At 27.7% G+C, this 16,971-nt stretch overlaps 1 protein-coding gene across 1 annotated transcript in view; it reads left to right on the top strand.

The window, feature by feature from the left end:
- The window catches only part of LOC111689087 (homeobox protein araucan-like), a 29,097-nt gene extending 14,236 nt beyond the window's left edge, over positions 1-14,861 (top strand). The window contains exons 2-5 of the mRNA XM_023451591.2: positions 2,418-3,038; positions 8,947-9,062; positions 10,230-10,585; positions 11,095-14,861. Of these exons, the coding sequence (XP_023307359.2) occupies positions 2,418-3,038; positions 8,947-9,062; positions 10,230-10,585; positions 11,095-12,050 (2,049 nt within the window). The 3' untranslated portion in view covers positions 12,051-14,861. The remainder of the gene's footprint in view (positions 1-2,417; positions 3,039-8,946; positions 9,063-10,229; positions 10,586-11,094) is intronic.
- The last annotated feature ends 2,110 nt before the right edge of the window (positions 14,862-16,971 follow it).

The raw sequence follows: 16,971 nt of genomic DNA, 5'->3' as shown, positions 1-16,971 counted from the left end.
AATTAATAACTTTAAGTCTTTTCAGATTGTTGTCATTACTTTGTAATGCCTACTTTATGCCACGTAGATTACAAAGTAATGGTTTCGAAAGTTTAGAAGTTAAATAGGTTTTTTGGTTCTCTCACTTTTATTTAAGAGAGAATTTGTGAAATGTTCCTCCCTCTCTCTTTCTTTATAGAGAATTTTCGAACAAGGCTCTTAAAAGAAAACATTAGTTTATAATTTTTAGAAAACTTTCAATAGTTAATTTTAAATATGTCATTAATAGAAAGCTTTTGAAAGAAATTTTCTTTAAATAAAACTCTAGTCAAGACTCTTTCTCTTTAATGAAAGTTCTCGATAAAGACTATTTTCTTTCTAAAGAACATTTTTTTACTAGGAACATACATTTTATTGAAAATATTTGAAAGCTTTCTATGTAGATAATGTATAGAATAAAGATAAATCTCTTTACTTTTTTATATAAAGCTTTTCAATAAAAAATCTGCGATAAATATACTTTAAATGTAAAACTTCTGTAAAAAAAAGAAAAAAGCGTTAAATCTATATTACAAAGTAATAGAATCGAAAGCTTAAAAGTCTAGTATATTTTTGGTTCTCTAACTATTAGACTTATAAGAGAGAAGGAGTGGAAAGTTTCACTTCATAAATACATGTCGACAAAAACTCTATAGAGAATTTTCGACAAAGCTTCGTTTTTATTACAGTAATAGTTTTAAAAGTTCAAAGCTTTTAAGCTTTTGATTCTCCTAATGTTATATTTTATATATTTTGTATGAGAGAGGGAGAGAGAGAGAAGAAAAAATGTTTTATGGCTGCTTACTAATCATTGTTTACCAGTAAACCCTAAAGTAGTTAAAAAGTTGTTGACCTATATAATATAGTGCGAAATTCTATATAGAAATCTATTCCCTAGTAGCACAAATTGCTTTAAAAAAAATTCTGTTAGTATTAACGTTAAAAAAAAAAAACAAATATTTATTTACTAAAAATTTTGAAATGTTAAGCCATAGACATTTGCTATTTCTAAGCTGGCCAGAATAACCGAACAAAAAAACTTGAAACGTTCGTTGCGGTTGTCGGTTTATAAGCGCATGCGTACCTTTTAGAAACAAGTTGACCTTTTTTTCTTGTGGTCGTTTTATTTTTTTGTTGGTTTGTTTCTTAAAAACTATACCCTTTTTCCAAGTAAAATATATCAGATATTTAAAACACACACACTGACACATAAAACAAAAAATCAAGCCGAAAAACCTTTAACCGCTTAAAATTGTAGAATTCATATATAAAATGTGCTTTCTGACTGTCTGTCGGTATGGTCGTCTAAAGCAAAAGAAAAAAATGAGAAAAAACTAAATATACAAACAAAAAAAGAAACTTCACAATCTGAAATCTGTACGAGTGATAAATTGAAAATTAATGAAGTGAAAATAGATGGAACGGATCGCAAATTGCGCCAAGCCAATAAAATATTTTGACATTCGGAGTTATCGTCTTAATCTGCTTCGATGACTTTTTGAAAAAATATATATGTATATGTATTTATACATGGATATTTGTATATACACATGTATGTTTGTATGTCTGTTAAAGAGAGTATTTTAGTTTAACTTAAATGCACACCAAATACTGTTGCAACAATACCCATACATTAACCATGAGAGGGTTGCTTGATTTAGGTAAAATACTAAAATTGAAATTTGTTTTTAAAGAAACGGTTTTTTAAAAATAACTTTTTTACACTGTTTCCTGTATAGTTTAGTGGGTCACTTTTTAAGAAAAAAAGTTTCAACATTGTTAAATTTAACTCAAACTTTTAAGTTATATAGATTAAGAAGAGTTTAATCAATCGGTTTCGATTTAAAAACGATTAAAATCTTAAAACTTGTTAAAGTCAAACAGCTTTAAACAAAGTTTAATTTTTATTAAAACTGAAAGCTTAAAGTTAGTTTAAATTGAAATAGCGTTCCACAAATCCGATTTAAACTTATACTACAGTTAATTAAAATACTGCTTAGTTAAACTAACGCTTAATCCTAAATTCTAAAAACCAAAGAAATTTCGAAAAATTTTCTAAGGAAATGGTATATTTTAAATGATCCATATTCCAAAGTAAGGCATGAGTTGTTATTTAAAAGTTTCAAAACACACAAACTTACAAACACGTATTCAAGTACAAAGTTGTACTTGACCAAGTTAAGTTATGAACAAAAAACACAGCAACAACAATAACACAAACAAAAATTAAAACAAACCAACAAAAAAGACCTGTTTGAAAAATTCCGACTTAAAACAATTTCGTTTTTTTTTTTGTACTTAATTTTTTTTCTGTTCTAACTTGTTTATTATGCTTCTTAGGTTTTTTGGCCTTAAAAACTGATCCACATTAATTTTTGTTGTTTTCTTTAATTTTTCAGTTACTTGGCGGTAATGTAAGTCAAACATCAGCCGCATTATTGACATCGTCAGCACACAATGCTCCATCGCCGTTATCTGGTCGTAATGAAAATTCTCTCAGTCCATCTGGCAACTCAACGTCGTCATCTTCATCATCCGTTTCATCAAGCGGTGGCGGCACAACAAATGTTGGTCCCCTAAGTCCAGGTGCAATGTCACAGACATCAACAAACAATGCGGGTAATGTAGCAACAAATACAACAACGCTTGGCCATTCTTCACTAGTTAATGGCCCGGAAGGTACAACAGCCAATACAGCATCATCAATGTTGGCTGCAGCCGCTGTTGCAGCAGCAGCTGCTGGCGGCTCTACATCAAATCATTCACCAGGCAGCGTTAGTGCTAGTGGTGGTGTTGGTTCAGGAGGTGGTTGTTGTGAAAACGGTCGTCCCATTATGACAGATCCTGTGTCTGGTCAAACAGTGTGCTCTTGCCAATACGATTCAGCACGTTTAGCTTTATCCAATTACTCACGTATGCCCACTGGTAGTGTAGGTGTTTATGGTACAGCATATCCATCAACCGAACAAAATCCCTATTCTAGTATTGGTGTAGATAGTTCTGCCTTCTATACTCCATTGGTAAGTAGTCTGATCGTCATATATTGATTTAAATCAACATTTAACAAGCCTAAACACACATATATTAAAAGGATGCTGTGTTGTGTTTACCATTTTATGTAAATTTTTATTTTTACCTTTGCGCACACACACATATGTACAAACGTATAGATTTTAATTACCTTGTAACTGTCAAATTGTTAATTGGATTAGTATTGTTTACGTCTGTGTGTGTGTGTGTGTGCATACTTTGGCTTTTAAATACTTGCAACATGCCTTGTTGATTATGTTGTTGTTATTATTATTGCTGCTGCTGCTGTTTATTGCTCTTTCAGTCTATTATCATTGTTAGTGTTGAGTCATTAAGATAGTTGGATTTTTATTATTTTTGACCTATAGCATTTTTTTGTTTAATCCTTTAAATAATAAATTTATATTGACAGCATGCTTAGATAGAAAATCATGTTTAAAGAAATAAATTAAATTATTTCAATATGTAGTATTGTTAATTAATTTACAAGCATTTAATTTTGAGATAAAAGGGTTATTTGTTGATATAGATCGACTGCCGGACGTGAAAAAGATTTTTTCCGTTTTAGATTCCTATTTCATTAAGCGAGTCAATGGACTCTTCAAACAAAACGATTAAATCTGGTTAAAACCCATTCAACTACTTTGTGAAGCCTGGATCAATGGATGGATTTGTTCTTTTTTTGCTACAATTACCATTATATTTTCAAATTGTTTTTTCTTTAAAAAAATTTTCAATTAAAACACATAGTCCTCAAATTGCTACTTTGCTCCTGTGTTTAAATCCTCTTAATATTTAATATTATTGTCAATGTTAAACACATGTACAAACATGTCAATAAAAAGTAATAATACCATCTTTGTTTTGTTTTTTCATAAAAAACTATACAATAACAACAATAAGAGTAAACAAACTATTGTCATTGACGATTACATATAAAATAATAACAAGAACAACAATAGCAGCAGCAATATTACTAGAGCACTATCAACATCATCACCATTGAACCCTTTCAAGCCCAAACCAATAATATTTGTTTTAACAGCAAATAACAATAACATCCATCCATCCATTCACTCAACTTAACTCACTTCCCGCATTTTCACACATGCTTCTTCATGTTTCTCAACATATGGGTCGTTATATAGGGAACTTGACTTTTTTGGATTTGAATAAAATAGTTTTAAGAATAATACAAATTTATATGTATAATTGGAACTATGTGGAGAGGTAGGTGTAAAATGTATATTCCCGATTAACAAAGGCTACATCCAGAGCTAGAATTGAGGCTTAACTGGAACTATATTAGGGATATGACTAAAACTTAATCATAACTATATAAAGCATTATAATTGAAGTTAAATTCGGACTATATTAAGACCTACATTTGTGACTATATTGGGCCTATACAGAAGACAACTATTATAGTTAAAATGGTTCTACATAAAAAGCAGGGACTAAATCTAAATTGGGATTATATAAATCAGATCAGAAATACATGTGCGATTCCATCTTTATCAGCGGCTACATTGAAGCCGGCTTAGCTTTTCAGCCGAAGGAAGTCGTCGGCGGCACGGCTTGCAAAATATTATCGGCGGCCAGCCGATGCCGATTTGAGCCGTCTCGACTTGTTTCTCTGGTCGCTTGTAGCCATAATTTAAGTAAAAAACGGACTTTATTAAGAGATATTATTGAAGCTAAACGGAGACTATCACTATAGAGAAATTAGAACTATTAATATATTTGGAAAAGAAAACCAAAATCTATCTATATAAATTGCATGAAGATCAAATTAGGACTCTATATTTATTCTGCTTATTCTATAAATTCTGCTTAATAGGGTCTAAGAGGCGATTAAAATTAACTACTACTGGAGATTACAATAGAGCGACGATGAAGACTAACATGGCTATAAGCAATATATCCAGCAGTTAGGAGAGAAGTTCGACCAAAGGTCAATGCATCCCAATATTACTGTCAATAATTCGACTTTCGTAACGAATGTGTTTGTAAAAAGGAAATTAGTCATCACTTTAGTGTCCCTTTAAAAGAGAGAGGGAGAGAGAGCGATGACAGTCATCACTTTAGTGACCCTAGGTAATCTATAAAGCAGACGCTTGGCTGCTTAGGACTAGCTAATTGATTTTCACTTTGCAATGTATGAAGGGACAATTGAGTTCTCCATGGGACAAGAATAGCTTGTCACCTGTTCAGTCATTTGCTGGGAAGTAGACACTTGACAAGTGTAGCCATGTATTGACCGTTTAAGACTAGCTTTCTGACTTTCACTTCGTAGTTTATAGTGTGACGATTGACTTCTCCATCACGCACATGCTGAGAAATAGACACTTGACAAAAAACTTTAGCGAAAAGATTCATGGCCATATATTGAGTACTTAGGACCAATCTTCTGACTATCACTTTGTAAACTTTAAAATGACGACTGACTTCCTCATAGATAGCTAGTCAACTGCCCAGCCAGTTGCTGAGCATTTTAAATTTGAATTCTGATAAAAGAACATTTTTGACGTCATATTTTAAAACCGAAAAGGGATTATGATATCTAATATGGTTTCACCCATATGTATTTACATATACATATAACCGTATTGTATTGAAAACAACCATTATGATTTTTTTGCTTTTTTGCATTATTTGTTTTTTCTTGTGCTTTTTATTATGTTATGTATTAGTTTCTTGTTGCTGCTGTGTATGTGTAAATTTTATAAATAATTTATTTAGAATTTTATTTTAAAATATTCATTTTATTGTTTGGGTTGTCGCGCAAAAACAATTTTTGCTCCCAACCCATCATCATCATCAAAATTGTCAACATCCTAGAATATACACATCATCAACGTCACTAAAATAGTAATACACACATATAAACGACACACACTTTCAAGTCACAACTACTACTAGCTTTTAGTGTTGTCATCTCAACACACTTTATTAAATATATTAGGCTGGTTCCAAAATGGATTGGCTATTAAATTTTTATTTAAAACAATTCTTAAGTACGGTTCTAGTTGATTTGATCCTTATATTCTATTTTCGTAAGATTTTCCTATGTGGTTTTTATAGCGTTTAAAAACTTCTAAATTTATTTAGTTTTGCCAAGAATGAAGCCTTTCTATTAAACATAAATACACAATAAAGTAATAACAACAACTTTAATTATTTTATAAATTTTATATTTTTTCTTTTTTTTTCAATTTAAACTTTTACTTGTCAAAAAAAGCCCAGCCTCTAAATACTCAGACTACAAAAATATTTAATATATTTACGTTTGTATATGTTGTTCCAACAAAACTATTGTTGTGGGTGTAGTTGGCAAAATAAAATAAAAAAAACTATTTTGTTATTTAATAAATATTTCTGTTGTATTGAGATCTTTAAAATAAGAGTTTACCATTTAGTTTAAACAAAAAAAAAAAACTTTACAGCAACAAAATATAACAAAACTTTTTCAATTATTAAAAAAATGTTTTTTTTTTCTTCTTAATAATGAAAAATATTTTATTGATTTTATAGACTATTTCTATTATTAATGATTTTGTGTATAGAATGAAGTCAGAGAGTATTGTCTAAAATTTGATAAGAAATTCAATTGAAAAAATAATATAATAAACATGTTTTCTATTAAGGTTATTTTGATGAATGAATAAAAGGTTAGATATTTTGTTTTCATAAACATTTCTATAAAAAACAATTTAAATTAAAGTAATTAAAATTGATATTTTTTCTAGAGCAAAATGAAAATAATACAAATGAATAGCAAATGGTAAATCTTTAAAGCAACTCATTTTAAAGTAAAATTTACAGATTTCAATATTTTAAAAACTTATATTTCTTGAAAATAATTTAAAAAATAGCTTGTTTTTGAACAGATTTTACGAAAATTTTAAAAATTTTATGTTATTAAAAAAATAAAAATCTTCTATTTTTAAAAAATTTCCCAAAAATTTCTTTCCTTTCATTAAAAATTCGTCTTTTTAAATATTTTTTTTTGTGAAATTTTTTCAAACTTTTATATTTTTTAGAAAATTTTCCAATTTCTTTTTATTTTATTGAGAAAATTTTATTTTGTCTTTTTCTTTAGAAAATTTTTTATTTTCTTTTCATTAATAATTTCTTTTAAAAAAAAAAAAAAAACTTTCCAAAATGTTTTATTTTTTATACAATTTTCAAAATTTGTATATATTTAAAAAAAATTTTCAATAATTAAACATTTTTTTTAATTTTTAAAAATTATATATTTTTTTAGAAAATGTTCCAAAATTGTCTAAATTTTTAAGAAAATGTTCTATATTATTGATTATTTTTATTTTATATATTTTTTAAACAAAAGAATGTGATTTTTTTTAATGTCGAAATTGTTTCATCTTTTTTAATTTTAATAAAAAATTTTATTGTTTTTTAAGAAAAATTAAAAATTTTTTCTTTTCTAGAAAATATTCGAAATATTTTCTTTTATAGAAAAAAAATTATAAATGTTTTCTTTTATGGAAAATATTTCAAATATTTTATTTTGTAAATTTTCGAAATGGTGTTCTTTTTTCAAGAAACATTTCGATATTTTCCTTCCATTGTATAGAAAATTTTCAGTTTTCTCTGTTTTACCGAAAATTTTCGAAAGTTTTTATTATAGAAAATAATTAAAATGTTCTAATCTTAATTTCATTTCATGTTTTTTAAGAAACGTTTCGAAGTTTTTCTTTTTCTTACAAAAAACTTTCGAAAGTTCCTCAATTTTATAGAAATTGTTCTCTGTTTAATAAAAATCTTTCCTTAAAAAAATTTTTAAATGTTCATTTTTAAAAACTAAAATAAAATTTTAGATTTTTTTCTCTTTTTTAAGAAAAATTTTTAAATTTCTCTTTTTTTACAAAAAAAAAAAAAAACTTTGGAAACTTTCTCAGTCTTTAGAAATTGTATCTGTTCTACAGAAGAAATATCTCTTTTTAAATAAAAAATTTACTTAAAAAAAAATTAGAAATTATTTTATAGAAGATTTTTGAAATTTATCACTTTGTGATAAAAATTTTTTCTATTTTATAGAAGATTTTAAGATTTTCTCTATTTTATAGAAAATTTTAAGATTTTCTCTTCTTTAATGAAATTTTGAAAATTTTCAATTCAATAGAGAAAATGTTCGAAAAATTTCGTTTTAAAATAATTTTTTTTATAGAAAATGTTCTTTATTTTAAGATAAATTTTTCTTTTATAGAATTATTCAAAAATATTCTCTTTTTCATAGAAAATATTTTAAATTTATAAAAAATATTTGATATTTACTTAAAAAAGAAAATAAGAAATTATATTATAGAACATTTTCGAAATTTATATATTTTTGATAGAAATTTTCTCTAATTTATAGAAAATTTTCTGTTAAAATTTGAAAATTTTCTCTTCTCTACAGAAAATTTTCGAAAAATTTCGTTTTAAACTAATTTTTTTTTTTGAAAATTTTCTTATAGAAAAATTTTTTCTTTTATAGAATTATTCTATAATATTCTTTTTTTCAAAGAAAATATTTTAAATTTTTTTATAAAAAATACTTGAAATTTTTAGTTTAAAAAAATTTTCAGTTTTATAGAAAATTTTGAAATTTTTTTCTTTTATAATAGAAATTTTTTCTTTTTTATACAAATTTAAGAAATAAAGTCTATTTAATTATGTCTTCTTTTTTATACAGAATTTTTAAAAATTTTCTCTTTTTTTAAATTTTGAAAATTCCACTGAAAATTTTGAAAATTTTCTCTTTTCCAATTTTTTTCTTTTTATAGGGAATTAATGTAATTTTATAGCAAATATTTGAAATTTATTTCTCTTGAAAAATTTTTTTAAATTTTACTTCGTAACTAATAATTTTTCTCATTTTTCTTCTCCTTCCAGAGCAATCCTTATAGTCTTAAAGAATCTACCACCGGCACCGATATGTCCGCTTGGTCAACAGCCGGTTTACAGCCAACAACTGGTTATTATTCATATGATCCAACATTTGCTTATGGGTAAGTTGCTTATTTTATAAACTTTTATCATTTTTTTTTTTTTTTTGTTCACTTTAAATATTTCTTGAGAGACTATTTAAAATTCCAGTCATAAAGTAATTAAACAAACAAACATATAAAACAACTTAAGTGATTTATTACTTTTATAAAACTGAGAAAATAAAAAAACAAAAATTATCTTAATTTTGTATAAAATACAAACATTTAAATAAACTCTTATCATAAGAATAAATATATGTATAAAATTCAACAAATCTTTTAACACTTAATAAATTATAAAAAAATGAATATCAATGAATTATTTTTTTTTTTGTTTCTATTATCTGTAATGTGAATGCACACAGGCAATATGCTGCAACAAGTCGTCGGTACATGTTGCTAAGCATACAATTTATAGAATAGAAAAAGTTAGAAAAATTGTTTGATTATAGTTTTTTTCTATTAAGAAAATATTTATAGATTTTTTATTAGTAAATAAATTTTTTCTGTGATTTGCCTTGGGCCAAACCAAATAAGCTTTAGAGCTATGGATTCTTAAGCAATTTTTCTTTAAGTTTTACTTTTACCATTGAAAAACGTTCCTTTTTTTGCTGTTAATATAAGGAATAATATAATAATGGTGGTGGTCTATTGAAAAAGTATTAAAAATTGTCTACTTTGTATTATAGGGGTTGGCCAATGTAGAAGGGACTTTTAAAATGTTCTTACTATTGAACAATTTAATATCAAGATCTTAAATATTGTATTGAAATTGAATGTAATAAAATACTTATATTACTCATATCCAAATATTGTTTGACTTTTGTCCACTTTAAATGAACCATTACCTGTATAAAAGTTTTATTTCTTACACTTTTTCCTGTATTTTTTTCTTTGGTTTTAACATTCAACAAGTGCCTTTCAGAAATATCTTAGATAAAGCAAAGAAAACTTAGTAAAAAAAAAGAATGAAAAAAGAAAAAGTTTAGCATATGCTGGGGTTTTCACCAATAAAAATAGAAATTATAAGTTTTCATTACACCATCAGACATTTTACGTACAACTTAAATATTTAATCCACTTAACGTTAAAAGCATTTTCAATTCAACTTTCTATTCATTTTTTTGTCGCTTTTCAACAAGAAAAATTCTTTAAATATATATTTCTATTTTTTTCATATAATTTTAGTTATGGTGCTTCTTATGATTTGGCATCCAGACGTAAAAATGCCACCCGAGAATCAACGGCCACCTTAAAAGCCTGGCTTAATGAACATAAAAAGAATCCTTATCCTACGAAAGGTGAAAAAATCATGTTGGCCATTATCACTAAAATGACTTTGACTCAAGTCTCAACATGGTTTGCCAATGCACGCAGACGTTTGAAGAAGGAAAACAAAATGACCTGGGAACCAAAGAATCGTACTGAAGATGATGACGATGATGCCATGCTGTCGGATGATGAAAAGGAATTGGAGAAAAATGATAAAATCTTAACGAATGGATCAGTAGGAGGCAATATGTATGGCCAGCAAATGCATAAAGGTAGGAGGGGTTTAACAATTGTCTTAAGAATACCTTCAAACTTTTGTTTTACAACTGTTTGAAAAGTTGTTTTATTAGAAATCCCTTTAAAATTAAAGTTTTAATTTAAAAGCCTTTAAGAAATCTCCTTGAAATTAGTTAGTTAATGTCAAAGGTTAAGTAACAAAAAGTCTCCCTTAAACTTTTTTTGTTTGAAAAGAAAAGTCACACCCCCCCACCTCATAGCAAAGAAGCAATGTTAAAGTGTTCTCCATAAGTATACTTAATATAACGTTCAAATACAAACCGGAAGTTGACAGCACTTGACTTAAGGATAAGAAATAACAACAGAAAACAAGTGCTTTCAACATAAAACCGAAATGAAATAAGAATAAAAAGGACCTTTAAGTTTAAGCATCATAAAAAAAGGAGGAGGGGGGTTAAGAGACTTAAAGATTTATAGTCACATTTAAATCATTTTGAAATTAAAAAAATAATAAATTTCTATAAACTTTTCTATTTATTTGTAGAACATGAACAACTTAAAACTAATCACCACCACAATGTTAAACAACATGATTTAAAGGATGATGAAGAAGATCGTAAACCAGAAAATTTAACAGCCAGTAGACAATTGGAAAATTACAATACCGCCTCATTATATGGTACAACAGCAACGGGACATCATCATTCGAATAGCTATCATCCTTATCAAAGTCAACAGCAAACACAGCAACAACCGCATCACAACCAAAGTCTTTACTATCAACAGCAACAGCAGCAGCAACAAGGTTATTTAACTAATCCTGCCTCAACTATTAGAGATGAGTGTGGCATACCTATACCAGCCACAAAACCAAAAATTTGGAGTGTGGCCGATACAGTGGCTAATAAAACACCACCACCATCCATTAGCAGCAGTGGCCAGTCAGCCTATATGAGCAATAGCCAGCAACAACAATTGGCTGCCCAATCGTATTATGCCAATAACTTACAAATAAATAATCATTTGGCCAACAATTCACCCCTGTCCATGATGAGTAGTTATGTTAATGCAGCAGCTGCTTCACCCTACTCACGCCTCAATACAGCCTATCCTGCGGCTAGTAATTATAGCGCCACAGCGGGACAAATGTCAAACAATAATAACAGTTCAAATACCTCAGCAAATATGATGCAACATATGACCCAACAATATGCTGCACAAAATTTACACACCCAACAACAACAGCAGCAGCAACAACAACAACAGCAGCAATTGCAGCAACAGGGTCGCTTGGGGTTTCCTGAGATACAACCTGATACACCACCCCAAACACCGCCCAATATGAAACATGCCAACAGTGCCAGCATGCATAGTTTAATGAACAGTACTTCCTCCTCTTCCAATTCTTTGGCATATGCGGGAAATTCAAATGTTTTAAATACTTCCTATGGCAGTGATGTTTCATCGCATACCTCTCGCTCAGGTTTAGAAATGCAATAATTGATGAAAAACCTTTTATGGGGTTTACACTCTATCACTTCAAATAACAACAGCAACAACAACAATTATTCCTAAAGGGTTAAGTGCAACTAACTTTACTATATAATTATATAATATTTTATTAATTTAGCTTTAATTGTAAGTAGATTTTCTATGGCGACAAAAGCCAGAACTGTAAAATAATGAATTGTTTTTTTTTGTTTTTTTAATTGTGTAAAACAAGAGTTGTGATTAATGAAGAAATAAAATGATGTTGGGTTTAAAATTAGAATGGCTTGCTAAAGCAAAAGTAACAGCTTTGGGACATACAACTGCCGGGGAAATTCAACTCAGCTGAACCATTAGACTGTACCGATAGATAGGGCTCACCTACTGGGTTTAGATCTTAACTGATTAAAGGATAATCATGGAAAAGAAGTAGAAGAGTGGGGAATAATTGTTTAACACTGCTTTAACATTAACTTTTTCGTTTTAAAACTACAAAGGCAAGAAGTACACAAAGAGAAGTCGAATTCTCTTCGGATCCGTCAGATCTTCTAAATTGTTTAACAAAGATATTGTTAAAGATAACTTTGTAGTTTTAAGACCAAAAGACAAGGAGTTTACAAAGAGAAATCGAATACTCTTCGGATCTCTCAGATCTTCTAGTAATTGTGATGTGACATCTTTACTCTTTAAAATTTTTTATAAATTCTTATCATTTTTCATATAAAAAAGGCCCGAAGTGTATATAATCTACCTAAAAAGCTTTCTTATGAATTAATACTTACTTATATGGTGCTTTTGTAAAAGCTATTCTCCTAAAGAAAGCTTTGAAAAACGAGCTTTACAATTTATTATTGCAGTTAACTCTGGGTCCTTTCAAAGTTGACCTATTTTGTAAAAAATCAAATTTAGATTTAAAATGCTTAAAGCTCAAACCTTTATATGATTTTCTCAAAGCTCCAATGCTAATATGGACTTAAAAGGCAAAATTCATAAAAAAATCTCAAAATCCGTAATATTCTACTTCAACATTTTTCACCAAATTGCACTAAAATGTTTAGAATAATTCCCTTTAAACTATTAAAAGACCATAAACTAAAGTAATTTTTTAAGTTTTTTTATTACTTTGTTAATGCCCCTGTTTAAGATGGATTAGTTTGAGCATTGTGTAGCAAAAAACAAACCTTCTCATATAAATACCTGCTATATGTTGTGGCAAAAACCATTTTTCATTGCAAATAAACTTTGAGTTTATGACTATTAATAATATTTTTAATGCTTAATAAAAAAGAAATACGTTTAAATGCGATATTTTGAGGAAGTAGACCAAATTTAAGTGCAGATAATAATATGACTCTTGTGCCAACACATGTTTGAACATGTGTTTTGTTATTTCTTTGTTCATTTATTTCATTCGCTTGTCTTTTTGCTTATTTTCCTAAGCGCTACATTTTTAATTAATTGCTCTACTCATACTTAACAAATAAAAAATGTTTAAGCGACGCGTATTTAATACAGAAAAAAACACTACAGCTGATTATTTAAACTACAGTTGTAAAAAAAGTTTAATGACTTTATTTTAACACTTATTCACAGATCTTTAGTCATTTGCAACGATCAGTGAGATAAGTTTTAAAATTAAGTATTCACCACGAATTGTCTATACCCTGCAGGTGATGGTTTTAACAAAACTGTTTATGTACAGATCAGCTTTAAAGAGCTTTTTAAACTTTCATACTTAAACAACTCTCTATTCTAAAATGTTTACTCTAAAGCTATGGAGAAAATCTATCAAACGATTGATTCTGAAATAACGGTAAAAAATGTGATACATGGTTGTCAGATCTTACAACGTTGTCAGTAAAATGTTCAGAAAATGTCTAATAATCGTGTAAACTTATAAATTGTCAGAAAGAGCATTACCTAAAATATTGAAAAATATATAAGTTGACAGTATTATTAGACATTTTTTGCACATTTTACTGCCACCGTTGTAAGATCTAATACACGGTTGTTAGATCTTACAATGTTGTCAGTAAAATGTGCAGAAAATGTCTAATAACACTGCCAACTTACAAATTTTGTTTTCCAATACAGTCAGTAATGCATTTTCTAACAAAGTTGCAAAAGAAAAAATATAAGTTCAGACAATTGTTAGATATTTTCTGAACATTTTACTGACAACCTTGTAAGATCTGACAACCGTGTATCACGTCTTTAACAAGCGTGTATACATAGCATAACTATTCATAAGCATTATCCTTAAAACAATAACTACATCATACAGCATGATCTTGGAAATATCAAGCTTCCTACATTATTTATTATAATTCAAAGGGTGTTTTAGGGTGTTTTTCTATACCAAAATCTCCAAAACTTATGTATTTCTCAAAAATTTCTAACTACAATTTTATACATTCAAATTTGTCTAATTTGGCCAAAAAACAAACTCACACATAAATACAACTCTTAACTAACACTTTTATCTTTTTATTTTTATAATTTATTTAACATATAATTGTCGTAAAAAATTCTATTTAAAATATTCTCTTAAAGAAAACTTTTCAACCTAAAAAAAAACTACAACTAAAAATGTATAAATTTTCTTCTTTTTTAAATTTTTCATTTTACAACTTTATTCGTATTTCTCTAGCTATTAACGGTTTGTTTTAGTATTAAGAAGTAAGTTCACCTAAGTAATTAATAATAATGCACTTTGCAAAAAAAAATACAACAAAAAAACTATATATAAATTAAATAAAATTATATAAATGAAATTAATTACAACAACTGCAATAATAATAAGTCATTTAAAAAACACTTAATTTTTTTTTTTGTTTCTTAACTCACTCTTCATTATTTAATTTCTTTTCATTATACTTTACTATATAATTTATAAGTTTAAAATTTAAGTTAATATCCCCATTAAAAATATATATTAAAATATATAAAAACTGTGATAATAAAATAAAAAAATTTAACTTTTATATATATAAAAACTTATAATTACGAGAATCTCCTCTATAGCTAAAGTTTAACATTTATGTTTGTATGTATGTTTGTAACACACTAATTGTTAGTTTATAATAATTAATCATTTAATATTAAAATTAAAAAAAAAACTAACTAAACAAAAACACAAATTGAACATTTACTATATAAATCATTTAGTTAATCTACTCTGTATATGTATGCAATATGTAAAGAATTATTAATCATAAATAGTATTTCACATTAAAAACAGAAAAAAGAAACAAAATTTAAATAAAATTGTATATAATGATTATTACATGAAATAAAATGAGTTTTATTTTTTTAAATTGGTAAAAGGTCTTGAGATTAAATTCTTTAATGAGAGCTAATAAAAAATTTTAAAATTTTCAATAGTGCTTCGTTGTAATATATCGATTTTCTATTTGTCTCACCTAGTGATGACCCCAGAGCTTACATCATAGATGATTTATTTTCTTACGGAACTAGAACTGAACTAGAACCAAACTTAAGCTGAACTAGAAATTAACTAAAACTAACTAGAACTGAAATAGAAATGAACTAAACTGAACTAGGACTGGGACTGAACGAAAAATGAACCAGAACTCGAACTGAAGTAAAATTAAACTAGTACTTAACTTGAATTGAACTGGAATGAAGCAGAACTGAACTAGAAGTGAACTAGAACTGAACAAGAACTAAACTAGAACTGAACTAAAAACTATACTAGAAATTAACTAAAATTGATCTAGCACTGAACTAAAACTGAAGTAGAATTGAACTATACTAAAACTGAACTAGAACTGAACCAGAACTAAACTAGAACTGAACTTCAAATTAACTAGAACTGAACTAGAACTTAAATATAACTGAACTAGAAAATGAACAAGAACTGAACTAGAACTGAACCAGAACTAAACTAGAACCTTAACTAGTAGTTAACTAGAAATGAGCTAGAACTGAACTAGAACAGAAGAAGAACTAAACTAGAACCGAACTAGAAATTAACTAGAAATGAAATTGAACTGAACTAAAACTGTACTAGAAAAGAACTTGAACTAAACTAGAACTGTACTAGAACTGAACAAGAAATGAACTAGAACTAAACTTTAACTGATCTAGAAATCAACTAGAACTGAACTAGAACTGAGTTATTACTGAACTAAAATTGAACTAGAACTCAACTCTAACTGAACCAGTACTAAACTAGAACTGAATTAGAGCTGAAACAGAAGTGAGCTTGAACTGAACTAGAATTGATCAACCGGAAATTATCATATGATATTCACTTACCTTTTAATATGTCTTAAAGTACTGCATCTGATGAGCACAAAAGTCGGAAATTGGAACATTTTTAGGTCTATCCCGATCAGAATGGTTGTAGTAGATTATTCACTATTCTGGACGGAGCATAATTTCCTGGGAAAACATTAATGGAACTAATAGCTTCACCATTATTTCTCATTGTTGTGTACTTCCAAGAACCAGTTCTTTTGAACTATATACATATATTTACTGGTCCTATACTAGTTAAATGTAGCGCATTCTAGTTTTAAAAGATTGTAATGGGACCCTTTCCAAATGAAATAGAGTTCAGCTAGATTCATACACATATCATAAAGAACTAGTTCAATAACTTTTCTAAAGCTATCCTAGAAATAGTTGGCAAATTGGAACGTTCAGCCTGAATACTCTTGCTAGCCCTCTCACTTATCGAAATTAAAATGGATTTTATTTGAGAATTATCCAATTAGCCATCCTAATAAAAAACTTAAATTAGAAAGGGATCATCATAAGAGTTTAACAAAGATATATTCAGAAAAAACTACGTTTATCTCGATCAAGTATATACTTATTACTATCGTAGCTTAACTCGGCGAATAAAAAGTTTGCAATCTGTTAGTAGCTTCTAAACTCTCACCAAACTACAACTTTGGATCGATGG

The sequence above is a fragment of the Lucilia cuprina genome, chromosome 5, assembly GCF_022045245.1.
Source record: "Lucilia cuprina isolate Lc7/37 chromosome 5, ASM2204524v1, whole genome shotgun sequence".
NCBI classification, from domain to species: Eukaryota; Metazoa; Arthropoda; class Insecta; order Diptera; family Calliphoridae; genus Lucilia; species Lucilia cuprina.
The sequence above is the reverse complement of the archived record's forward strand: the minus strand, read 5'-3'. Positions and strand labels throughout refer to the sequence as shown.